Source organism: Syngnathus typhle, linkage group LG12, assembly GCF_033458585.1.
Source record: "Syngnathus typhle isolate RoL2023-S1 ecotype Sweden linkage group LG12, RoL_Styp_1.0, whole genome shotgun sequence".
Taxonomy (NCBI): domain Eukaryota; kingdom Metazoa; phylum Chordata; class Actinopteri; order Syngnathiformes; family Syngnathidae; genus Syngnathus; species Syngnathus typhle.
This window is the reverse complement of record NC_083749.1, coordinates 12994246-13021970: the sequence shown is the minus strand read 5'-3', so window position 1 is coordinate 13021970 and position 27725 is coordinate 12994246. Positions and strand designations below refer to the sequence as shown.

General features: G+C 45.2%; 1 protein-coding gene across 1 annotated transcript; it reads left to right on the top strand.

The window, feature by feature from the left end:
- Window positions 1-4548: 4548 nt before the first annotated feature.
- On the top strand, window positions 4549-27725 carry ajm1 (apical junction component 1 homolog). Its single transcript, XM_061294280.1, has 2 exons — window positions 4549-4726; window positions 22170-27725. Exon 2 carries the CDS (start codon window positions 22218-22220, stop codon window positions 25443-25445), a length of 3228 nt encoding a protein of 1075 aa, XP_061150264.1. The 5' UTR covers window positions 4549-4726; window positions 22170-22217; the 3' UTR covers window positions 25446-27725.

The following is a 27725-nucleotide window of genomic DNA, read 5'->3' as shown; positions in this document are numbered from 1 at the left end:
ACCTGATCTGGCCAAACAAATCCCAGATTCAGTAACAACTGAGGAGCAATGTAATAGTTTAATAGATAGGAATCTGAGCTCAATGTTCCTCAAAGCAGCGGATGAGAAAGAAATTATAAAGACAGTTTCCCAATGCACAAACAAGACATCCAAAGACTGTGATGACATTGACATGAGTATCGTAAAACGAGTGATTGAGGGGATCTCTAAACCATTAACATACATCTGTAACCTATCATTTCAGACCGGTATATTTCCAGATAAAATGAAAATAGCAAAAATCATACATTTGTATAAAACCGGGAACAAACACCTCTTCACAAACTACAGACCTGTATCATTACTATCGCAATTCTCTAAAATACTGGAAAAACTTTTCAATAACCGACTGGACAAATTTATAGATAAATATAAAGTACTCACTGAAAGTCAATATGGATTTAGATCCAACAGAGCAACATCACTGGCACTAATTGACTCAGTGGAGGAAATTACTAACGCAATAGACCTAAAACAATATACAGTTGGGATATTCATTGATCTAAGAAAGGCATTTGACACAATAAATCATGAAATATTATTCAATAAATTACATCGGTATGGCATCAGGGGGAAACCATTAGAATGGATCAAGAGCTATTTAACAAAAAGGAAGCAGTTTGTGAAGCTGGGTGACACTTGTTCAACGTGTTTGGACATTAGTTGTGGCGTCCCTCAGGGGTCAGTGTTGGGCCCTAAACTTTTTATATTATATATAAATGATATATGCAAGGTATCACATATTTTGAAGATGGTTTTGTTTGCAGATGACACAAATATTTTTTGTTCTGGTAGTGATTTACACACTTTAACAACACTAATAAATAATGAATTAAGCAAATTAAAGGTATGGTTGGACAGCAATAAATTATCCTTAAACCTAAGCAAAACAAGAGTAATACTTTTTGGTAATCACAGAAATAATTTGAAAATAGAGATAAAGCTGGATGGGGTTAATATTGAAAGAGTGAATGAGATTACATTTTTAGGGGTGATAATAGATGATAAGATCAGTTGGAAATCACAAGTTAAACATGTACAAACTAAAATCTCAAGGTGCATCGCAGTATTAAATAGAGCAAAACAGGTTCTGGATCATACAACACTTCGTATCCTTTATAATACACTAGTTCTTCCATATTTCATGTATTGTGTAGAAATCTGGGGTAATAATTATATAAGCACAATATATCCACTTATTATTTTACAAAAAAAAAGCAATACGGATCATTCATGGGGCAGGATAATGGGATCATACAAATTCATTATTCTTAGAGTCAAAACTCATCAAACTCAAAGATATAGTGGAATTCCGGACAGCACAAATACTTTTCAAAGCAAAAAAATAATCTGTTGCCAACTAATATTCAGAATCTTTTCATTGGGAGGTAAGGGGGTTATAAATTAAGGGGGACATTTAATTACAGGATTAGGAAGGCACGTACAACAAAAAAAACATTCTGTATTTCAATATGTGGAGTTAAGTTATGGAATACTTTGGAGGAAACGCTCAGGGAATGTTCAAACATCTATCAGTTTAAAAAAAGATATAAAGAAGAAATTATTTTTACAAGGTACAGAAATGAGGGTGTATGAGTACCATGGGGTGCTTAGTAATTATTGATTTACGTTTCTTTGTTGGTTTTGTTTGTCTGTTTGTCATGTTTTGTTCAGGCTGTTTTTATTTTTTGTTTTTTGTTTATTTCTACCATTCAGGTATTTTGTGTTGTATTTTAGGTTTGTATGTATGTTAAGTGTCTGTGTGTGAAATATACGTACGTATTAATAGTGTGTCGGTACATGTTTAGTGTCAAGTGAGCAGCAGGTGGGAGATAATTTAGTACTTTGTTGGGATAACTGAGGCAAAATGATTTATGGCTGGGTAATTAGGGATTATTAAATAGGCGGTGGGATTAAATAAATTATACTTCTTCCTACTCCTTTTCAGACATGTGAATGTGATTTATGGTTCTTTTGCGGTTATATGCTATATGTATGAATGTAGGTATGTCTGTATGTGTATATGCATGTATTTTGTCATGTCTTTTATTGTGTACAATAAGCTTATTCTTTTTTCACATGTTTGAAATAAATAAACGAAACGAAACAAATTATTAAACATTTTTTGGGGTCATTTTGCCTGCAATTACTGTGTTTCTCCAGTAGATGGACAAACTGTCTTTATAAATAAATAGCACCGTTTTTTTCCATGTACAATGCGCCCCCATGTATAATACGCACCCTAAAAATGGCATGTCGATGCTGGAAAAAAGCCTGTACCCATGTATAATACGCACCCAAATTTCTTTTTTATTCTTTTTTTTTTTAAGTTCCAATGATCGTCACACACACATCTTGGGTGTGGTGAAATTTGACCCATCCCCGTGTGATTTTGATCCATCCCCTGGGGGAGAGGGGAGCAGTGAGCAGCAGCGGCGCCGCGCTCGGGAATCATTTGGTGATCTAACCCCCCAATTCCAACCCTTAATGCTGAGTGCCAAGCAGGGAGGCAATGGGTCCCATTTTTATAGTATTTGGTATGGTCTTAACTAGGGTGGATGTATTTTTTTTGTTGGCGTTGATTTCTCCGACTGCCCGTAAAGGCACCACCGCGATCAGTTCGTTTAAAATGAAAAGAGGAAAGTGACGTGCGGACATGTGAAAAAGGCTCTCTGTATGGGAGAGAAGTTGAAGACGAATAGAAACACCCTTGGAAACCAAAACTTGCCCCTTGGAGCCGCAACAAATGTTTCAGATTTGTGTAGGGTACATTGTGACAGCAAACGAGCAGGTGATCGAGCAAGCGTCTGATACGAGAGCATTGCGTTCGTATGGAGCGTGTTTGAAGTGAACAGCAGAGACAAAAGGAACATGGCAAAGTGTTGTGAAATAAAATATTACCAGTAATACGCATTTTGTTATTTGCTGATTGTATCAAACTATCACATTCATTGTCAGTCAAGAAGAGAACTATTTGCATTGGATCCATAGCGCGCATGCGCAGTGATACTGCCTCCGTATGACGTCCAGTCCGCGATGGAGATTAAAAAACAAACAATATTTGACAATAACACAGGTTTCTGTTCCTGTCTTTGGTAATGTCACCCTGTCTTTTTGTTCCACGTCTTTGTCGGTCAGTCCTGTTGTTGGTTTTGTTAGAGAGTTATGTTAGTTTACCAAGTCTGTGTTTTGAGTTCCTCCAATGAACCCATGTCCAAGTTGCACTTGGTCGCCCTGCTCCTTTCCACACTCCATCCGTGACGAGATTTTCTTCAAAAATTGTTGTACCATGATTTTCTTGCATGTTTTTGGAATGTGGGAGGTAACCAGAGTGCCCGGAGAAAACCCACGCGGGCCCGGGGAGAACATGCGAACTCCACACGGGGAGGGCCGAAGGTGGAATCGAACCCGCACCCTCCTGACTATGAGGCGGACGTACTACCCAGTGCGCCACCGAGCCGCTCCCCTGGAATCCTTCCATTAAAATGAATCGCCCAAGGAAAAGCACGGTGGACACTGTGTGCTGAGTGTTTAAAAAAGAGTGGCCAATTTGACGCGACGTACGTGACGTGACGTTCAGCCACATGAACATCAACATCAACCCGTCACAGATCTAGGTAAACGGACCAACACCTCGGATCTCTCCTAAGAATTGCCACAACAAATTTTACTCCAGACTATGACGCACTAGCAAAAAAGGGAGACCAACAACACTGTTCCCATTGAAAATGAAGGGGAGGCTCTCAAGTTTGTTGTCAAAAAATCCATTTTGAATATGATTTGTACACATAGCAGGGATTGAAACTTGCGACCATTCTCATTTTCAAACAATGCAGGATGCTCAAGGACATTGATGCACCACCTGTTTGCGACTAATCTTAACCTGTAAAGTTCTTAAGGCTTACTTTAAGCAAGTGTTTCCTGTTTCCTCACCTCTGTTACCAGGTGTTTGTGAGTTAAAACTCTGCTCTGATTTTCAGATACCCCTCACCGTGTTGCCATTTTGATTACTTTATTTGGATGTATGCTTTCACCGATTCTTCAAGATGATATATTTGGTCAGAATGTTTGCCGTTTGATGTGAAGACAATTTGCAATTCTAATAATGACACGAATTTGCTGTACAATTTATCTTCGCGGGCCACATAAAATGATGTGGCGGGCCGTATCTGGCCCCCAGGTCTTGAGTTTGACACCTATGCAGTGTCGGAGGAAGTAATCAGTGCTGTGCAAGAAAAAATATCTGAACACGCAAACATACTTTGAACACCGAACACACAACAAAGAAATGATGTGCATTAATTACTATATAGAATACACACGATTTGATATTTCCACGGTATACATTGGAAATGAAGTAAAAAAATAATAATACGGACAATTGAATAAGCATTCACATGCTCTGATGAAAGTAGGGCTAGAGGCAAGCTTTCACCGCAGCAGGAGCACTGAACGATAAAAAGGAGAATGGGGGGGGGGGGGACTGACTGGGTTGTGGTTGCGGCAAGATTAGATGCGGATGGTGCAGCGAGAATGCGCAGCAATCCGCAAGAGACCCATCTCACCTTGTGAGGGTCGCGAGGGAGGGAAACAAAAAGCCTTGTTTTTCATTTTTGCTGATGCGTGATTTTGTTACTCCTTCGTATGAACAATGGATACGCTCAGAGTGGGTCGTCGACCTGATGTGGTAAGATACGAACCACTGAGTTTGCTGAATGATGTTGACATCCAGTCAGGATTGGTGTGCGTGGAAATACGATATTATGCATTTACCATTCTACCAACACTCCGTTGCGACTGTTTGACGTTTATGTCATCCACGTAGCCTTGACATATGCATGCCCGCATAATGCGTAATTTGATATGCAGCCTTGAGTAAAACTCAATTCGTCGTTTAGTTGACGCTTGCAAAACGTCTCATTTTGTATGTGGATGTTGTGTGCTAGTGTGGTGCTGTTGTTGTTGCTGTTGTTGCCATATTAATATTCAGTGTGATAACGTTGTTTGAAATGTCCCATCTTTTCAACACATGACATCATCTTCTTCAGATGTCAAGCTACGGGTAGTCTCCTCCCAATGCCACGGATATGCATGAATAAACTGGGAATTTTGTCAAATAAATCTTCATGTTCATGCCATATTTTCAAGACTTGCAGACTTATTTGAACATGCTCCAAAATTGACATTGAGTGTGTGTGTGTGCGTGTGTGTGTGTATGTATGTATGTATGTATGTACGTACGAACGTATGTTTCCATTCATCCCATATCGATCTATGCAGAGACATACATGCAATTCCATCATTTTCATACAATCGCTAGTACAAGGCAGTGGTGCGACCAGCCTTGTAGACATATGTTGTATGTCTTAGAGAGGGTGGCACTAACAAAAAGACACAGGTGGCACAGATGAAAATGTTGTGATTCTCTTTGGGAATGACGATGATGGACAGGATTAGAAATGAACATATCAGAAGGACACCTCAGGTGGTTTGTTTGGAGACAAAATCAGAGAGGTGAGATTGAGATGGTTTGGACATGTGCTGAGGTGGGATCCGGGTTAAATAGGGAGAAGGATGCTGAAGATGAACCCACAAGCACACTTGTGGTGCGAGAGGAAAACTGACTTTATTCCTGTAGTGAGTGACATTGATATCATATGTAGTATTATTTATGGTAGACAAAAATTGTTTTTGCGTCTCCCAAGCAAATCATTGCAACGCAAAGTGGGGAGTTATCGGTCACTCTCCTGTATCCGCTGTCACTATTTCTCAAGCGATTTACGGCAAAATAAGGTGGCAAGTTGCCGTCTGTTGCTGTCACTCTCACTCCTGTATTCCTCCTCTAGAATGTTTCTTCACGCTCAGTCACAAGCTGTAACATTACCCGCAACAACACCAAAAAGTTTAAAGTATAAGTATAGTTTAAAATGAAATGGTTCTATTGGCTTGTGTCTTCCAAAAGCTCCATTTGCCCTGCCACAAAATGTGGACAAAGGCTATAATGCACCGAAAATGTCAGTGTCCTTGTGAAAACCCTGCAAGAACGCTATAACACGGAAATGTTGCCCATTAGGACGCCCTGTAAAACTAACAATAGAGTAAGATGTTCAAGTCATTTTTATGTTGAGAAACCGAGCTCTTTTAAACACTGAACATTTTCTTTGTCTGTGTGCGATTAATATAGAATATACAGCAGCATCCAATCAACAAATAACCACTTGAGTTTCAAAGGAGAAGCGTTTCAATGAAAGGGAAAACAAATGTTTGTAGCTCAGTACCAATGGTACAGAGGTACACCACTGTGCACCACAGTGTTTATCCCCTCAGAAAATACTCTCAATGCACCATTAAAGAAAGAGCTCCATCAAAATGCCCACTGACCTGAAGTTAATCACTATATCTCTACTGAATGAGTGACATCAATGAGATAAAAAGTCTCTTTATTGTACTGACGGAGTTACTGGTTTCACTCCACCACAAACCACCAATCTATCATAATTCATTAAGAAAGCCTGAAAAATAAAGCCTGTAATGACCTAAGAAGTGTTAGCCAACCTGTACCGCACTCATTGCATCACAATGTTTGCGTGCAACATGGAAAAAGGACCGATCTTCGGCTATAGAAATTAGCTCCAGGGACATGGGATGTCACCTCTGGCAGGGATATATATATATATATATAAAAAAAAAAAAAAAAAATTCCCCTCTCACCCTCCGCGGGTGGTTTTTTCCACTCCAAGCTCGGGTCCTCTACCAGAGGCCTGGGAGCTTGAGGGTTCTGCGCAGTATTTTGGCTGTTCCTAGCACTGCACTCTTCTGGACTGAGATGTCTGATGTTGTTCCTGGAATCTGCTGTAGCCACTCCTCCAGTTTGGGGGTCACTGCTCCAAGTGCCCCAATGACCACGGGCACCACCGAGGCCTTCACTTTCCAGGCCTTCTCAAGCTCTTCTTTGAGGCCCTGGTATTTCTCTAGCTTCTCAAGTTCTTTTTTCCTGATGTTGCCATCGCTCGGTATTGCTACATCCACTACAACGGCCTTCTTCTGCTGTTTGTCTACCACCACAATGTCCGGTTGGTTCGCCATCACCATCTTGTCAGTCTGGATCTGGAAGTCCCACAGGATCTTGGCTCGCCCGTTCTCTGCCACCTTAGGGGGTGCTTCCCACTTTGACCTTGGGGCTTCCAGTCCATACTCTGCACAGATGTTCCTGTACACTATGCCAGCCACTTGGTTATGACGTTCCATGTATGCTTTCCCTGCTAGCATCTTACACCCTGCTGTTATGTGCTGGACTGTCTCAGGGGCCTCTTTGCACAGCCTACACCTTGGGTCTTGTCTGGTGTGGTAGATCTTGGCCTCTATTGCTCTGGTGTTCAGAGCCTGTTCCTGTGCAGCCATGATGAGTGCCTCTGTGCTGTCCTTCAGTCCAGCTTTTTCCAGCCATTGGTAGGATTTCTTGATGTCAGCCACTTCACTTATCTGCCGATGGTACATCCCATGTAGGGGTTTGTCCTCCCATGATGGTGTCTCTAGCCACTCTTCCTCTGTTTGCCATTGTCTGAGACATTCACTGAGCACGTCATCCGTTCGGGCCTTTTCCTTGATGTACTCATGGATCTTGGCTGTTTCATCCCGAACAGTGGCTCTCACACTCAGTAGTCCTCGGCCTCCTTCTTTACGGCTAGTGTACAGTCTCAGGGTGCTGGACTTAGGGTGGAACCCTCCGTGCATGGTTAGGAGCTTCCGTGTCTTGACATCTGTGGTCTGAGTCTCTTCCTTTGGCCATCTTATTATTCCTGCAGGGTATCTGATGACTGGCAGGGCGTAGCTGTTTATTGCCCGGATCTTGTTCTTGCCATTTAGCTGACTTCTGAGGACTTGCCTTACTCGTTGTAGGTATTTGGCTGTGGCTCCTCTCCTTGTGGCTTCATCGAGGTTGCCATTTGCTTGTTGGATACCAAGGTACTTGTAGCTGTCCTCAATGTCTGTTATTGTTCCTTCTGGGAGTGAGACCCCTTCTGTATGGACTACCTTCCCTCTCTTTGTCACCATGCGACCGCACTTCTCTAGTCCGAATGACATTCCAATATATATATATATATATATATATATATATATATATATATATATATATATATATATATATATATATATATATATATATATATATATATATATATATATATATATATATATATATAATGTACAGTGTGGCAAAAAAAGTATTTAGTCAGCCACCAAATGTCCAAGGTCTCTCACAAGATGAGAGATGCCTGTAATTTTCATCATAGGTACATTTCAACTCTGAGAGACAAAATAAAAATCCGGAAAATCACATTTGGCCAATAACCAAAGTTCATATTTCAATTTTCCAGATTTGTTTTTTATTTTTTCTCTCATAGTTGAAGTGTACCTATGATGAAAATTAGAGGCATCTCTCATCTTGTGAGTGGGAGAACTTGCACAATTGGTGTCTGACTAAATACCTTTTTTGCCCCACTGTAAATATAGCTTGCCTCTCCATACAACTTGGTCTCTGGTACCAGTGTTTTCACCAGGGAGCGAAAAAAAACTCCAGCCGAATCGGCCACTACTGGTTAATTAAAGGCCATATACATGTGTGACAATGACAATAAAGATCTATTCTATTCTATATCATAGAAATGTGTCTTTAAACGTGTCTTAAATTTTTCTACTGAGGTAGCAGTTCTAATATCCATTCGTAGGGCATTCCAAAGCTCTGGAGCCAGAATAGAAGATGCTCTAGACCAGTTATGGGCAAACTATGGCCCGCGGGCCACATCCGGCCCACGGGACCGTTTAATCCGGCCCGCCAACCCTGAATAAATTGTATTATTAAACATTTTTTTGGGTCATTTTGCCTGCAATGACTGTGTTTCCCCAGTAGATGGGAAACCGCTCACCTGCGCATTTACTACCGGAAGCCGTGTCAGAAAGCTCGGTGCACACTCACAAGTGCGTGTACGTACTCAGTAGTACGGACATGGCAACTCGCGCTCTATTTGTATGAGTGCCGAATTTAGAGCGTGGCATTCTTGTAATTCGCCCGCTGAGCTTTCAGATACAGTTTTACGCTAAAGCCACCCACAAACCTTCCCCTGGAATCCTTCCATTAAAATGAGTCGCCCAAGGAAAAGCACGGTGGACACTGAGTGCCGAGTGTTTAAAAAAGAGTGGCCAATTTGACTCGACGTACGCGACGTGACGTTCAGCCACATGAACATCAACCCGTCACAGATCTAGGTAAACGGACCAACACCTCGGATCTCTCCTAAAAATTGCCACAGCAAATTTTACCCCAGACTATGACGCACTAGCAAAAAAGGGAGACCAACAACACTGTTCCCACTGAAAATGAAGGGGAGGCTCTCAAGTTTGTTGTAAAAAAATGCATTTTGAATATGATTTGTACAAATAGCAGGGATTGAAACTAGTGACCATTCTCATTTTCAAACAATGCAGGATGCTCAAGGACATTGATGCACCACTTGTTTGCGACTAATCTTAACCTGTAAAGTTCTTAAGGCTTACTTTAAGGAAGTGTTTCCCGTTTCCTCACCTCTGTTACCAGGTGTTTGTGAGTTAAAACTCTGCTCTGATTTTCAGATACCCCTCACCGTGTTGCCGTTTTGATTACTTCTTTTGGATGTATGCTTTCACCGATTCTTCAAGATGATATATTTGGTCAGAATGTTTGCCGTTTCATGTGATCTCATAAGATAAACATCTTTCATTAATCTGACCTGCAGGCACTGAAGTGATGGAGACTGTTATTCATAATAACAGTGTCGTATTTTATGAGAATCACTGATAGCAGTTTTTTAGTGATTTTTTTTTTTTAATGCTGTTAATAAGTGCATCCATCCATCCATCTTCTTCCGCTTATCCGGGGTCGTGTCGCGGGGGCAGCAGCTTCAGGAGGGACTCCCAGACTTCCCTCTCCCCAGCCACTTCATCTAACTCATCCCGGGGGATCCCAAGGCGTTCCCATGCCAGCTGAGTGACATAGTCTCTCCAGCGCGTCCTGGGTCGTCCCCGGGGTCTCCTACCGGTGGGACATACCCAAAACACCTCCCCAGGGAGGCGTCCAGGAGGTGCCCGAGCCACCTCATCTGGCTCCTCTCAACGTGGAGGAGTAGCGACTCTACTCCGAGTCTCTCCCAGATGACCGAACTTCTCACCCTATCTCTAAGGGAGAGCCCGGACACCCTGCGGAGAAAACTCATTTCGGCCGCTTGTATCCGGGATCTCGTTCTTTCGGTCACGACCCATAGCTCGTGACCATAGGTGAGGGTAGGAGCGTAAATCGACCGGTAAATTGAGAGCTTTGCCTTTTGGCTCAGCTCTCTCTTCACCACGACGGACCGGTACAGAGTCCGCATTACTGCCGACGCTGCACCGATCCGCCTGTCGATCTCGCGCTCCATCCTCCCCTCACTCGTGAACAAGACCCCAAGATACTTAAACTCCTCCACTTGGGGCAGGATCTCGTCCCTGATCCGAAGAGGGCATTCCACCCTTTTCTGATCGAGGACCATGGACTCGGATTTGGAGGTGCTGACCTTCATCCCGACCGCTTCACACTCGGCTGCGAACCGCTCCAGTGAGAGCTGGAGATCACGGCCTGAAGAAGCCAAAAGCACCACGTCGTCTGCAAAAAGCAGAGACGCAATGCTGATGTCCCCAAACCGTACACCCTCAACGCCTCGGCTGCGCCTAGAAATTCTGTCCATAAAAATTATGAACAGAATCGCTGACAAAGGGCAGCCTTGGCCAACCCTCACTGGGAACGAATCCGACTTACTGCCGGAAATGCGGACCAAACTCTGGCATTGGTGATACAGGGACCGAACCGCCCTTATCAGTTGGCTCGGTACCCCGTACTCCCGAAGCACCCCCCACAGAACCTCCCGAGGGACACGGTCAAACGCCTTCTCCAAGTCCACAAAACACATGTGGACTGGTTGGGCGAACTCCCATGCACCCTCGAGGATCCTCCTGAGGGTGAAGAGCTGGTCCACTGTTCCACGGCCAGGACAAAAGCCACACTGTTCCTCCTGAATCCGAGGTTTGACCTCCCGACGGACCCTCCTCTCCAGCACTCCTGAATAGACCTTACCAGGGAGGCTGAGGAGTATAATTCCCCTGTAATTGGAACACACCCTCCGGTCCCCCTTCTTAAAGAGGCACTGTCCCCGATGTCCACGCGATGTTGTAGAGACGTGTCAGCCATGACAGCCCCACAACATCCAGAGCCCTTAAGAAATCCGGGCGGATCTCATCCACCCCCGGGGCCTTGCCACCGAGGAGTTTTTTAACTACCCCAGTGACTTCGACCCCAGAGATTGGAGAGTCCGCCTCAGAGTCCCCAGGCCCTGCTTCCACAATGGAAGGCGTGTAGGTGGAATTGAGGAGGTCTTCGAAGTATTCTCCCCACCGACACACGACGTCCCGAGTCGAGGTCAGCAGCACGCCATCGCCACTGTAAACAGTGTTGATGTTGCACTGCTTCCCCCTGCTGAGACGCCGGATGGTGGACCAGAATTTCCTCGAAGCCGCCCAGAAGTCATTCTCCATGGCCTCGCCAAACTCCTCCCACGCCCGGGTTTTTGCCTCAGTAACCGCCGAAGCCGCCTTCCGCTTGGCCATTCGGTACCTGTCAGCTGCCTCCGGAGTCCCGCAGGCCAAAACGGCCCGATAGGACTCCTTCTTCAGCTTGACGGCATCCCTTACCGCCGGTGTCCACCAGCGGGTTCGGGGATTGCCGCAACGACAGGCACCAATGACCTTACGGCCACAGCTCCGGTCGGCCGCCTCAACAATGGAGGCGCGGAACAAGGTCCACTCGGACACAATGTCCCCCGCCTCCCCCGGGACGTGGGAAAAGCTCTGCCGGAGGTGGGAGTTGAAGCTCTTCCTGACAGGGGATTCCGCCAGACGTTCCCAGCAGACCCTCACAGAGCGTTTGGGTCTGCCAGGTCGGACCGGCATCTTCCCCCACCATCAGAGCCAACCCACCACCAGGTGGTGATCAGTTGACAGCTCCGCCCCTCTCTTCGCCCGAGTGTCCAAAACATGCGGCCGCAAATCCGATGACACGACTACAAAGTCGATCATCGAACTGCGGCCTGGGGTGTCCTGGTGCCAAGTGCGCACATGGACACCCTTATGTTTGAACATGGTGTTCATTATAGAAAATCCGTGTCGAGCACAGAAGTCCAATAATAGAACACCACTCGGGTTCAGATCGGGGGGGCCGTTCCTCCCAATCACGCCCTTCCAGGTCTCACTGTCATTGCCCACGTGAGCATTGAAGTCACCCAGTAGAACGATGGAGTCCCCGGAAGGAGCGCTCTCCAGCACTTCCTCCAGGGACTCCAAGAAGGGTGGGTACTCTGAGCTGCCGTTTGGTGCATAGACACAAACAAAAGTCAGGACCCGTCCCCCCACCCGAAGGCGGAGGGAGGCTACCCTCTCGTTCACCGGGGTGAACCCCAATGTGCAGGCGCCCAGCCGGGGGGCAATAAGTATACCCACACCTGCTCAACGCCTCTCACCGTGGGCAACTCCAGAGTGGAAGAGAGTCCAGCCCCTCTCGAGAGGGCTTGTACCGGAACCCAAACTGTGCGTGGAGGCAAGTCCGACTATATCTAGTCGGAACTTTTCTGCCTCGCACACCAGCTCAGGCTCCTTCCCAGCCAGAGAGGTGACATTCCATGTCCCAAGAGCCAGCTTCTGCAGCCGGGGATCAGACCCCCAAGGTCCCTGCCTTTGGCCGCCGCCCAGCTTGCACTGCACCTGACCCCTTTGGCCCCTCCCACAGGTGGTGAGGCCCGGCCACCAGACGCTCGCCTTCGAGCCCCGCCTCCAGGCCTGGCTCCAGAGGGGTTAGGGGTTAGCCCGCGTCCGGGCGAGGAAAATCTGTGTTCATATATATTATTCATCATAAGGGGCTTTTTGAGCCGTGCTTTGTCTGGCCCCTCACCTAGGACCCGTTTGCCATGGGTGACCCTACCAGGGGCATGAAGCCCCAGACAACATGGCTCCTAGGATCATAGGGGCACGCAAACCCCTCCACCACGATAAGGTGACGACTCACGGAGGGGGTTAATAAATGCATTTGTTTTCAAAAAACGTTTTTTGAATATCCGTGCTTTACTACCTACTAAAGGCCAAAACCTTTTATGCAATGACCTTTACAGGTCGTTTATATTACTTCACACAAACACTACATCCATCTGCTCCTGGTTCGGCCCTCCGGTCCAAATTTAGAACCCAGTTCGGCCCGCAAGTCAAAAGGTTTGCCCACCCCTGCTCTAGACCATTCAGACATTTTCTTGGCCCTCTGTGTCACTGAAAGACTAGCGTTTTGCGAACGAAAGTTACATGACAACTAAGTCGACGAGATATGAAGGCGCTAAGCCATGCAATGATTTATAGGTTAATAGAAGAACCTTGAAGTCACAAATTAAATGGACCGGGAGCCAATGTAAGTTGACTAATATTGGGGTAATGTGATAAAATGTTCTTGGCCGTGAGAGCAGCCTTGCAGCAGCATTTTGCAGTAACTGTCGACTTTTGATGCTGGACTTAGGAAGAACAGAGAATAATGCATTACAGTAGTCCAGGTGAGACGTGATGAACGCATATATAATAGTTTCCGCATCACCGGTCAAGAGGATCGGACAAATCTTAGCAATATTACGAAGGTGAAAAAACGCAATTCTGGTTGTATTCTTAATGTGCTTTTGAAAGGAGGGCGTTTGGTCAAATATTACCCCGAGATCAGTTACCGTATCGAGTGATAGTACGGTTATCTATGGTTATAGTGGTTTCCTTAAATAAGTGTTGATAACGAGCTGGACCAATTATCAACATCTCAGTTTTATCTGGGTTAAGACAAAGGAAGTTGAGAGACATCCATTGCTTGATCTCCGCAAGGCACACCTCAAGATTACAGCAGTCCCGCGGATCTGTCATCGATAACGGCATATACTGTCATGATTCGTCCCCAGTTTTGCTAGGTTGCCATGGTTTCTGTTCGCGTCGCCCCTCCCCTCCTGTGTTCCCTCAATCAGTGTGATCATTCTCACCTGCCTCTCATTTCCAGTCTTGTATTTAAGTCCTGTCTCTGTGTCACTCCCCTGTCGGTTCATTGCTAATGTCACCCGGTCCCGTTGTCTCACATCTCGTTCAGCTTCTGGTGTTGGTTTGGTTGCAAGTCATGTCTGTTTACCGAGTGTGTCTGTAAGTTCCTGCAATAAACCCTTTTCCAAGCTGCACGTGGTCGCCCTGCTCCATCTTCCACTCCGTTCTTGACAGAATGAACCGACCACACAGCGATCAGCGCTTGGACCCCCCTCTACCACCAGCTTCCGTCAGCCAAGCCAAGCCAAGCCAAGCAACCAAGCCACGGTAAGCAACCAAGCCACGCCAAGCCACCAAGCCACGCCAAGCAACCAAGCCACGCCAAGCAACCAAACCAAGCCAAGAAACCAAGCCACGCCAAGCAACCAAGCCACGCCAAGCAACCAAGCCACGCCAAGCAGCCAAGCCAAGCCCAAGAAACCCAAGCCAAGCCGAGCCCAAGAAACCAAATCCAAGCCAAGCCAAGCCAAAGCCAGGAAACCAAAGCCTAGCCAAGCCCACGAAACCAAAGCCAAGCCAAGCCCGAGAAACCAAAGCCAAGCCAAGCCAAGCCCAAGAAACCAAAGCCAAGCCAAGCCCAAGAAACCAACGTCATGCCAAGCCAACCCAAGCCCAAGAAACCAACGCCAAGCCGAGCCAAGCCAAGCAAAGCAAAGCCAAGCCCAAGAAACCAAACCCAAGCCAAGCCGAGCCAAGCCAAGCCTCGTCGGCGCGGATGCCACGGCCACCACAAATCCAGGTGGCGTGGATCCAGCGGCCGACCCCCGACCCTGTCCGGTCGGCGCGGATGCTACGGCCGCCACAAATCCAGGCGGCGTGGATCCAGCGGCCGACCACCGACCCTGTCCCGTCGGCGCGGATGCTACGGCCGCCACAAATCCAGGCGGCGTGGATCCAGCGGCCGACCCCCGACCCTGTCCCGTCGGCGCGGATGCTACGGCCGCCACAAATCCAGGCGGCGTGGGTCCAGCGGCCGACCCCCGACCCTGTCCCGACGGCGCGGATGCTGCGGCCGCCACAAATCCAGGCGGCGCGGATCCAGCGGCCGTCATCCAGTCGGTCTTCGGAGGCGTGGGCAGTGCGGCTGACTCTTGCCGCTGCGCACAGCACCGCCTTCCAATTGCCGCTGAATGCGGTCCGGACTTCAAACTGCCACCAATTGCGGTTCTGACTTTTCAAGTTTCCGCCGAGCACGGTTCCGGTCCCCGAGTTTCCACCGAGCGCGGTTCTGTCCCTGAGATGCCATCGTTTGCTTTTCTGTCCCTGAGTTGCCGCCGTTTGCGGTTCTGTTTCCCCAGTCGCCGCCCGAGTGCGGTTCATGTCCCCCAAGTCGCCGCCCGAGTGCGGTTCATGTCCCCCAAAGTTGCTGCCAATTGCGCGTCAGGCCCCCAGTACGTGCCGCGATTGTAGCCCTGGGCCCCTGACCTCCGCTGAGTGCAGTTCTGTTCCTCAAGTTGCTGCCAATTGCGCGTCAGGCCCCCAGTGTGTGCCGCGATTGTAGCCCTGGGCCCCTGACCTCCGCTGAGTGCAGTTCTGTTCCCCAAGTTCCTGCCGATTGCGCGTCAGGCCCCCAGTGTGTGCCGCGAGTGTGGCCCTGGGCCCCTGACCTCCGCTGAGTGCAGTTCTGTTCCCCAAGTTCCTGCCGATTGCGCGTCAGGCCCCCAGTGTGTGCCGCGAGTGTGGCCCTGGGCCCCTGACCTCCGCTGAGTGCAGTTCTGTTCCCCAAGTTCCTGCCGATTGCGCGTCAGGCCCCCAGTGTGTGCTGCGAGTGTGGCCCTGGGCCCCTGACCTCCGCTGAGTGCAGTTCTGTCCCCCAAGTCGCCGCCGAGTGAGGTGGTTTCCCTAGTCGCCGCCGCCCGAGTGCGGCTCTCTGCCCCTTGTCGCCGCCCCCCGGGTGCGGCGCTCTGCCCACCCGCCCCCCCCGCGTGCCGTCGTGAGGGATTGGATTTTTGGGACGTCGGGAGCCGTCCCTTGTGGGGGGGGTACTGTCATGATTCGTCCCCAGTTTTGCTAGGTTGCCATGGTTTCTGTTCGCGTCGCCCCTCCCCTCCTGTGTTCCCTCAATCAGTGTGATCATTCTCACCTGCCTCTCATTTCCAGTCTTGTATTTAAGTCCTGTCTCTGTGTCACTCCCCTGTCGGTTCATTGCTAATGTCACCCGGTCCCGTTGTCTCACATCTCGTTCAGCTTCTGGTGTTGGTTTGGTTGCAAGTCATGTCTGTTTACCGAGTGTGTCTGTAAGTTCCTGCAATAAACCCTTTTCCAAGCTGCACGTGGTCACCCTGCTCCATCTTCCACTCCGTTCTTGACAATATACATATACCGTTTTTTCCCGTGTATAATGCGCCCCCATGTATAATACGCACCCTAAAAATGGCATGTTGATGCTGGAAAAAAGCCAGTACCCATGTATAATACGCACCCAATTTAAAAAAAAAAAAAAAAATGTATTTATTTATTTTAAGTCCCAATGATCGTCACACACGCAGGGAGGCAATGGGTCCCATTTTTATAGTCTTTGGTATGGTCTTAACTAGGCTGGATGTAATTTTTTTTGTTGCCGTTGATTTCTCCGACTGCCCATAAAGGCACCACCGCGATCAGTGCGGACGTGAAAAAGGCAAAGGTATGGGAGAGACGTTGAAGAGGAATAAAAACACCCTTGGAAATCAAAACTTGCCCCTCGTCGTGACTCGGAGCCGCAACAAATGTTTCGGATTTGTGTAGGGTACATTGTGACAGCAAACGAGCAGGTGATCGAGCAAGCGTCTGATACGTCTTTTTGTTCCACGTCTTTGTCGGTCAGTCCTGTTGTTGGTTTTGTTGTACCATGATTTTCTTAAAAAAAAAAAAAAAAAATTTATATTTTTTTTAAAAAATTGTACCCATGTATAATGCGCACCCCAAATTTTAGGACAATAAATTAGCTAAATTTCGCGCATTATACACGGAAAAAAACGGTAATTGGGTGTCATCCGCGTAACATTGAAAACTAATATTATATTTACGTATTATGTTCCCAAGCGGAATCATATAAATATTAAATTGAATTGGTCCAAGTACCGATCCCTGTGAGACACCACACGTAACATTATAGAGCTCAGAAGACGTATTGCCATGGACCACTCGGTGCGTCCTGTCTGATAGATAGGAATAGAACCAATCTAGTGCTGACCCTGAAATACCAACACAACTTTTAAGACGCTCTAATAAAATATCGAAGTCTACAGTGTCGAAGGCAGCACTGAGCGAGTAGTAACAATACCGATGAAGTGTTTGAATACATAGCTATAAGGAGAACCAGCTCAGTGGCCTAGTGGTAGAGTGTCCGCCCTGAGATTGGAAGGTTGTGGGTTCAAACCCCGGCCGGGTCATACCAAAGACTATAAAAATGGGACCCATTTCCTCCCTGCTTGGCACTCAGCATTAAAGGTTGAAATTGGGGGGTTAGATCATCAAATGATTCCCGAGCGCGGCGCCGCTGCTGCTCACTGCTCCCCTCTCCCCCAGGGGATGGAATAAAATCACATGGGGATGGGTTAAATGCAGAGGACAAATTTCACCACACCCAGATGTGTGTGTGACAATCATTGGGACTCTAATCTTTAATCATTAGTCACTTTAGCAAGTGCTGTCAGTGGAATGATTAGCTCTAAAACCAGACTGAAAGGTTTCATATCGATTATTGGCGACCAATAAGTAATCAATAAGATGCTGCGCTACTACTTTTTCAAGAAGTTTTGCTATGAATGGGAGGTTTGAAACTGGCCTATAATTACTGAGACAGTGCGGGTCAAGATTTGGTCGCTTAAGTAACGGTTTAATGATAGCGGTTTTAAAGGCTATTGGCACTATCCCAGAGGAGACAGACAGATTAATTATATTTAAGACGGACGGTCCTAAAATTTGAAATAATTCTCTAAATAGTTTGGCTGGGAGCAGGTCCAGTAAACATGTTGTTTGTTTAGCCGCACTAACCAATTGTGTAAGCCTTTCAAGTGACACGGTTTTAAAATTTGAGAGGGTTTATTGCATGATTGGAATGGTCATCTTGATCTCATCCCGAATGGATTCAATCATTCGAGCGAAAAATTTCATGAACTCGTCAGCTGAATGGAAGGAGCTATTGGGGTCAGCTGGCATAGTGTTAGCTTTGCCACTGTATCAAATAGGTATTTAGGATTGTTTTTATTGAGATTAATGACTTGCGAAAAATAACAAGTTTTTACTAAGATAAGCGCATCTTTATATTTCAGGAGGCTGTCACGCCATGCCTGATGGAAAACCTCAAGTTTGGTTAAATGCTGTTTGCGCTCATGCTTTCTACATAATTGCTTAAGCGTATGTGTTTCATCTGTGAACCACAGAGTAGGCAATCTACGGCGGGTTTTCAGACGTAGCAGTGCCACAGAGTCAAAGGCATTTAATGTCGCATTGAATTCATTTGTAAGATTATCAATAGAGGCGATATATGCGGGAAATATGGCAGTTGCCGGCGACAGTAACTCAGATAGAGCTGTTGCAGTCATGGAGTTAATATTACGGCTGCCATAATTCTGATTGCTCTCTTGTCTTTGACAAAGAACTAAAATTTCAAATTTTATTAAGTAATGATCAGACAAAACAGTAGTGTATGGCAGTACTGTTATATTTGAGGTTGCCAGTCCTCGGGATAATACCAGATCTAAGGTATTTACATTCGTATGTGTTGCTGCCTGTACGGCTTGCGTAAAACCAAACGTATTAGTTAAAGTCTGAAACGCCGAAGTAAGTGGCTCTGACGGTAAATTCATGTGGATATTGAAATCGCCCATGATTATTATCCGCATTTGTCATTAGATCAGACGGGCACCATTTCATCAGCAATACCGGTCGGGGTGGAGTGACTGGATTTGTCTACTACACGTGTACTGTAGCACTATTCAAACTGATGCTCTAGTCTACACAAGGAGCTATGTGCATGCTGGAAGTCTAGCCTAGCGCTAGTTAACTTTAACTTAACAGACTCCAAATCCATCCTAACAGGTGGTCTAGTCACCTGTGCCCCGGCCTGCTCTAAAGTGACCTGTCATGAGAGGTTCAAACGGTAATCTTTATTCCTAGAAGAGTGAAGGCCCCTTCACGGTTAGGCAGGGCTCGAAACTAACGATTGCCCGATTGCCCGGGGCAAGTAGCGATGGCAGACGGGCAAGTAGAATTTTTCCTCACTTGCCCGAACTTGCCCTGCCATAATACCATGTTTTCAAGCTGTAAAAAGACGATTTTGTGCATAATTTCTCGCAACTTCTGCCGCTTCTGGTCCGACAATTTGTTTTCTAGGGAGCGGTTAGTTTCTCGTGTAAGTCTGCAATACATTGATAACGGCAAAGCGCTTCGTAATTAAATGCATGCTCCCTCACCCGTCCCTGGCTCTTCTGCGCCTGCGCACCAGCAGAGCTTGTTTCCGTGTCGGGCAAGTAAAAATCCACTCCAAAAAAATTCGGGCAAGTAAAATTTTGTTTCGGGCAAGTAAAATTTTGTTTCGGGCAAGTAAAATTTTCTCCAACTTGCCCGAGGGCAACTTGGGCAAAAAATAAGCTTCGAGCCCTGTTAGGATGAAGGCCGTCCTTCCTCAGCAGGTCAGGGCAGCCCCAGAAGGAGGACCAGTTATCTATAAAATACACTCCCTGCTTTTTACAGAATCCAGCCATCCATCGATTAAGGGAGACTAATCTACTAACGCTCTCATCAGTGCCTCTCCCAGGCAGGGGGCCAGAGACAAATACTCGATGCTGACTCAGCTTTCTGGCGAGATCACAAGTCCTCGCTCTGTTTTTCTTTGGGATCTCTGATTGCCTCATCCTAACATCATTGGCGCCGATGTGTATCACTATGTCCGAGTAGCTAGTGTTGTTGGAACTACGCTGTTGACTAGGCCTATTGCGAGTCAGCTCCCTAAGATTAGCTTCTATGTCTGCCCCCAGGAATACACATTACCGTGGCTGGATTTTTAAGCGTGATATTTCAGGTAATAGAGTCACCTATGACCAAGGCGCGAGGGCCAGTAGATGACTTTGGACGGCCATGTATCTTACCTGGCTCATCGCAATTAGTAAGCCACTTGGGGCTAATGCAAACTGGGCTAGCGAGCTGACTGGAGTCCGCGTCTTTGTCTGCCCCATCTACTGTTAGCACACTATTCTGCTCTAGCTGGCGGACACGCAGGGACAACTTCTCTAAGAGAAGGGTGCAGTTGGTGCACGAAGCCGTACAAATCTCTTGATCCGCAGCCATACTTTATGTGTCTGATGATCGACGGTAGACAAACGGCCACGAAACCTCCGCTAGGAGCCAGACAGTAATGTGGAAGAAATGGCAGGGATGGTCTGTCCGCGTGTCCAATGATCGACGATCGAGAGCCAAACAGTGACGTGGTCGAAATGGCAGCGTCAATCCCTGCCGCGACTTTCAACAAAAGTAAACTCCCAAAAGTGGAGTAAAAAACGTAAAAAGCAAGGAAAAACTCAAACCTCGTCACCAGATTAGACCACGGATAGGTAATGGGAAATGTGACTGCATCTCAACCAAAACCCTGAGTTTTCTGACCCGACACGTGGTTTCATGAGGCGATGTGGAGTAACAGTTGGTTCTTTATTTGCAAGATCTTGGGTTGTTTAATGGCGGTCAGTACACGAGGCACTACAGCAGATAAAACATCAGCCCCCACCCTCCAGGTCAGAAGGTTTTATACTGTCCGCCCGTAGTGACAAAGAAAGGAAAAGGCGGGAAAGGAAAAGGCGGGAAAGGAAAAAGCGGGAAGGGAGAAGGCGAGGAGGTAAAAACATCTCCTTATAACCTGTTCTGTTATCACGTGGCCATTTGAAAAAGTATACGAGTTTGTCTCACCTAATAAAATATGTACACATTGCTGTTGCTCTCTCGTCACACTTAAAAGAGTTTTTCTTGTTCTGTGTTTTTTGTTTGTGCTTCAAAACGTTTTTATCGATTCTTTTTTTGGCACAAATCTGCTTTCATACATGTTGGTCTGATCGTATTGTTTCCAACTCATTGATAATCAAACGGAATAGCACATGGATAAGTTGACATGGGAAACATCACAAGTATGGTAAATTGGTTCCCGGAACTCAGATAATGTGCATATACTATGGTAAGACTAATTTACGCCACCTCCCCACCAAGGCAGGGGAGGGGGATACTAACAGAGGGATGACACCAATGTTCCCTCTAAGCTGCGGGCGTGCGCACTGCCCGCACATTTTCAGCGCACAAGAAAATCTATCCAGCGCATAAACAACATCCCCCCCCCCCCCCCGGAAGCGAAGCGAACACGCAGTGTTTGACGGCCCATTAACCCCCGGAAGCGAACCGAACACGCATCGTTTGACGTCCCATTACCACCCTCAACCCCCCTCCCCCCCGCCGCGGGTTGGCCACCTGATGTTGCTCACAGTAGTCCTCAGTTTGCTCAGGGAGCTTGTGTGTATGCCCAGATACATGAAATATTAGAGGGAACGTTGGATGACACCTCATAGTCTAGTGAGAAGAGCAACAGCCTTCATAGTGTAGCATTTTGGCATTACCAGTACCGCTATTACCAAACCTAGGTTTTTCCATTTCTTTCTTATATTTTTTTAAATGTTTGCAATTCCATGCAGTGGTTTGCGAGAAGCAAAGGAGCCATTGTGTTTCATTTGCTTATTGAAAACTTGGGCGCAAATCACCCCTACAGAAACATACGACACTGACAGACAGTTGCAATCTTTACAAAAATGTTGAATCATGAAAATACAAATGTTGTTCAAGTAATGTTTCCTTAGTTGATTTGTCCACATATGTATTCTTGATTCAGGAATTCCACTGTACACACCAATACACCACAAAAATAATGTTTCAATCACTCCCACATGGCTTTTTGGTAAAGATCTTAATTTGTCCTCATGATTTTTTTTCTCTTCTAGGAAACAACCATGGAGATTAATGACGAAAACTAAAGGAGTCATTTTAAGATGACACTCACAGGACCACCTGACTTATTGGTATCAAGTGTGCATCGAGACATAAAAATTACCCCCATTTCTTCACTCAGCAAATCCTTGCAACGCTACAAAGAATGTAGTTCTTTAAATTGCAGCACACTGGAAGAAATTAAGAGCAAGGATAATAAGCAGCGCTGCCGTGTCTTTGAAACTACCTTGCTGGAGTACCCAAAACATTATAAATACGCAATGAATTCCCCACACAAAAAGACTGAGAGGCATGGCGCTAATCCAGATATTGTCTGGAATGCCCTGGGTCACCATCAAAGGTACCGCTTTTCAGCTCCAGATATTTTCAACTTTCGGTTAACATCTCAACCAATGGATGCAAGTATGAACAGTGAGCCTGCCATCATCCCTGAGCAAAAACGAAGAGCTCGGTCAAAAAGCGCACCTCGAGTCCAAACTAATCTCACCCCTATATCATGTGAGTCCTCACCCTCCAGGAGGAAGGGAAGGGAGTCCCGATGCACCGTAGGAGAATCTCATTGGAGACCTGACATATCCCCACGTAAAGAGTCCTCCTCTGCAGCAAACAGAGCTCATTTATTTGGACTTCAGCCTCAAATGAGTGATAATAATATATTTTCAGCCCATTATTTATCAAATACTTACGAGGAGGCTACGCTGGATAAACCAGCAACCAGCCCTCATGTCAGATGTCGGTTAGACATTAAACCAAATGATTCAGCATTATATCATAAGGGACAGAAACACCTTACACCTCAAATGGACATTCAATGTCAAAGGCACCACAATTGGGTAAGTAGGAGCCTGACTGTGCCGCGCCACTTCTCCTATTCAAGAGGACCAACGTCTGATTCATTGGTTACAGAGAGTCAGCAAGCTTCTCAAAATTCCTACAGTTTGCCAAATAAGTACAAACACCAAATGGAAGTTCCTTTCGAAGGGATGGAATCCACTGGATATGAAATGGAAAACAGAAGTCACTCCAGTCCTAACATGCCAATCCCAGTGTTTTATGAAGAGGATCCTGGTAGATATGTTACCACAGTTCCCCCTCAGCCAAGTTCTTATTTTCATGATCAACGTATGAAAGGACCAACCTCCAAAGTGCAATATGTACATGATCAAAGAGGTCGAATGGTGCATGCTATGGGTCCAAGGTCTTATAACAATGAAATTGAGCATTATCCATACACTTTACTGGCAGGGTATCCACAATTGTTTAAAGCAAATGAGCCAGGGCCATATATTATACAACCACAGCCAACAAGAATCTTTTATGGAAATGAGCCAAGGTCTTATCAAATTCAGTCTGCTCCTCCAAGGTTCTATTATTCACGTGACACGCATGCCATGCCACCACAGCACCATATACCAGCAAGGGCCCATTATGCAGAAAACCAAAAAAACGTGAGGATTATTCAGGCACACGCAGATGACTGGTATAGTTCATATAGTCCTGGATATTCCTCTATTCCAGTAAATGATGTGTCCCAAGTCACTCCAACCAGGATCCAACAAAAGACTGTATTTATGCCTTGTTATTCAAACCCTTCTGCAGAACCTCAAAGAATTGGCACAGATTCCAAATCCTACTCAAGATCATTGGACGATATCCTCACCTCATATGTAGAAAGGGAACAACCCCCTTCTGTTCAGCGGCATCAGAGCTATAATGACCTTGATCCAAGGAAACCTATAGGAGGCTTGGATGACAAGCCACAGCCAGTGGTAGTCAATCTCTCCACTTCACCAAGACGTTATGCAGCTTTGTCCATGTCTGATAACTCTTTGATTGACCAAAGCCCTTCATCAACATCAAAAAACACAACTAGTAAACAGTGGTTAGTAACTCCAGAGATTACAATTACGGATAATGACTTTCGTACTGGGAATCTTAGGAAAGCTGAACGAAAGTCTGCCAGCTGGGATATTCTGGACTCTCGAGGCACTGAAGGTGAGCATGACATTAAAGCCTCGACCAAAGAAAAGCCACATGACAATTCTCTTCAGCGGAGCCTTGAACAACTTGATGAGCTGCTGGCTGATCTTGTGACTGACTACAAACCACCAAGTCGAAGGGCGAGTCAGGACATACTAGATCAGCTGAAGAAGCTAATTGACGAGGAAGAAGCAGTATCTCTGTCGAGGAAGAACTTGGATACTGTTGCTCAAGAACCACCTCCTCTTGACAAGCAACCAACTTCAATAAGATTAAATCCTGATTCATTTCAAGATCTAGATGGGGCAAGTGATCCAATGAAGGGTCCAAATGAGTGCTCTCCAGATCAGAGCCCAGATGAGGATGATACAATGATGTGTTCAAACAATAAATGCCGGAGAACAGAAACTCTGTTTCATGCTTGCCTTTACTTTAAATCTTGCCACAGCTGCTACACTTATTACTGCTCTCGCAACTGCCGCAGAGAAGACTGGGACATTCATAAAGAGAGTTGTGTATATGGTAGAATTGGCAGCTCATGTCGACATATCATCAAACATTGTCGTGAGACTATTGAAGTCCACAAAGCCTTCTCCCGTCTTGCCAAAGTTGGTTATCTTTCTCGAGGCAGGGGCGTACTCTTCCTTGGTTTCCCTAACACTGTGTCTTCCAGTAACTTTTTACAAGCAGGGCTGGATAGTCTGCCTATGTCACCCACATACTTGTCGCTAAGAGAGCTTGAAAGTTTCAAAGACAACCTTGGTGAGCACTGTAAAGAGTTGCAAGAAGCTGGAAAAGAATACGACCCAAATGAATGTTTCATATTGAATGTATCAATTGCTGTCGGTGAACAGCTGCCAGATGAGCCTTCACCAAGGACCCAAGCTCCAGCAGTCAGAAAATATGCAAAGGTTGCTCTTGCTTCTTTCAGCCCTGACAGAAAGATCCACAAGAAACAGGGTGAGATGGAAACCCTGATCTTAACTCCACCACCAGGAACAACAGATATTGACAAAGCTGGAGAAGAAGGCAGGAAGGCCAGAGAAATATGCTTTATCAATATACAACGAGAGTTAAGGATTCGAGGAGTATTCTTACGCCATGAATACCCACAAGTGTATCAACAGCTCTGTGAGTTTGTGGAAAATAACCTCCGATTCACCCCTACCACCATTTATCCAATTGATAAGAGGACGGGGAAGCAGTTTATGTGCATGATTATGGCCGCCTCTGAGCCAAGAACATTGGACTGGGTAGGAACTCCACATCTTCTTGATGACATCATTTAAATGCATATATGTGTATGGAGTACACAAATCATACATTACTGTACTTTTAGTTACTTTATTTTGTCAGCCTATTTTTTTTAACAGAATATTGTACAGCATATTATTTTTAACATACAGAACAGTTTTTAGCCAATGTAAGTGTATGTATCTTTATATGGGCTGCTATGTTTCTTTATATGGGCTGGTTACTGTTACATTTACATTTTTCCTTCACATTTAATGTTCCAATATTTAATAATGTATTATGGGGAAAATATTGATTATTGTGTTCTTGACGTCAAAGGAAATTCTATGCAAAGCTGATTTCTCTAATTATGACATTTTGTACACATACAAGCATGCACACACACGAACAGGCGTACACACGCATTTACACACACACAAACACTCACACACTGACACTGCTGATTATAATACATTGGATGCAGTATCAGTAATTCAACAAAAGTGTACGGTATAAAATGATTCACAACCTGGCTAATGAGAGAAATATTGATTCCAAAGGAAATATATTATATTAGTATATTATATATTTTATATTGTATTATATTATATTATCCTCACAATGGTCACAAGCATTCTAGAGCCTATCCCATATGTCTTTGGGTGGTAGGCAGGGCACATCCTGAACTGATTGCAAGCCAATTGCAGGGTACACAAATAACTATTCACACTCACAATCACACATACGGACAATTTGGAGTAATCAATTGGCATACCCTAAATGTTTTTGTAATGGGTGAAGAAACTGGAGGACCTGGAGGAAACCCACGCAGTGATGGGGAGACCATGCAAAAGCTGGAATCGAACCCTGTACCTCTGAACTGTGAGGTAGACAGTGCTCCATCATGTCACCTTGTAGAAGACAAAACAAAAATCCTAAACTTTTAATATTTTTGTAGGTACTTTAAAGGTGAAATGTAGAAAGTTTCTTCAATGGGAATTTTTAGCATTGTAAGGATGAACGGTTTAAAGTTTGAATGATTTGAATTAATCAAAAGATGTAGAAATAGAGAAAGAATTATGTTCTACAAATTTATTTTTGTGGGTATTTTAAATGTGAAAATGTTTGATTTTTTGGTGAGTGGGAATGGGAATTATTATCTATGTCATTAGGAAAGTGTGGCCTGTTGGTTGACTTGCCACCAGACTTGGTTGATTGAGCTCGGCCTTTCACTCAAATCATATTTACAAAAAATGTAAGTACCCTATCTTGTTTGTTGGGTGAAGAATGTTCTCCCGTGTTGTATTTATTTTATTTTGGTTTGCTTTGCTTTTTGTTTTACTGAAGCAATACTGCTGGACATGATGGCTATCTTTGCACTGAAAGATTCTAATATTTAAAAATTTTACTGTTAACATTTTAACAGTAAGAATAATTACCTATTTTAACAACAAGACTTGTCGTAATAATTGCAATGTCCTCACGTGACACATGAAAGCGTAACAGGAATAATTGTTATCAGAACAAAGTGACACAGTTGTTCCATAATAGATACTGTATGTGTTACATTAAATATTCAGTGTTCCGTGGCATTTTTAGGCTGTGTTTATTGTGTGTGATTTATGCCTTCAGTTTTACATTGTAAACCATGACACTGTTCCTTTGTTGCATGAGTTTATTATGAAATGAACATATTTTAATGGTGACACCTTAGGCTATGTTCACTCTGCAGCAGCCACGGCTTTCTGTTGAATTGTCTTAAACTCCACAATATTATGGCATTCATTTTGCATGCAAACTAAGTTGTCATGTGGGAAACATATTTCTTAGACTTTTTCCCCAGGTGAATCTTGACTTTTTCTAAAATGGGAAATGTGTGAAGCATTAGCTCACCCAAAATCAACCAGAATCAACCAGATTCCTGAGATTGCACTTAAATAATTGATATGGATGAGAACTGATGGCCGAAAGGAAGTCGGACGTATTGCACTGTAATTCCTACTGCGTTGCATGTGCACACTTTCTAAAGTCATTTTCATATTCCTCATTTTTTTTATTTGTTTTTTTATTTTGTACTATGCAATGCTGTTATTTCCCTTTCTGTATCACAATGAGTTGGTAAGTCAACAAATGCAAACGTGCAAACACCATTCCATCCTCAATTATACAAACCATTTTGTCCTCACAAGGGTCGCAGGTGTACTGGAGCCTATTCCACCTGACTTTGGGAAGTAGGCAGACTTTGGGAACTGTTTGGCAGTCAATCAAAGGGCATACGTAGACCAAACAAACAACCGTTCACACTCATAATAAAACTTGAGGGCAATTTAGAATAA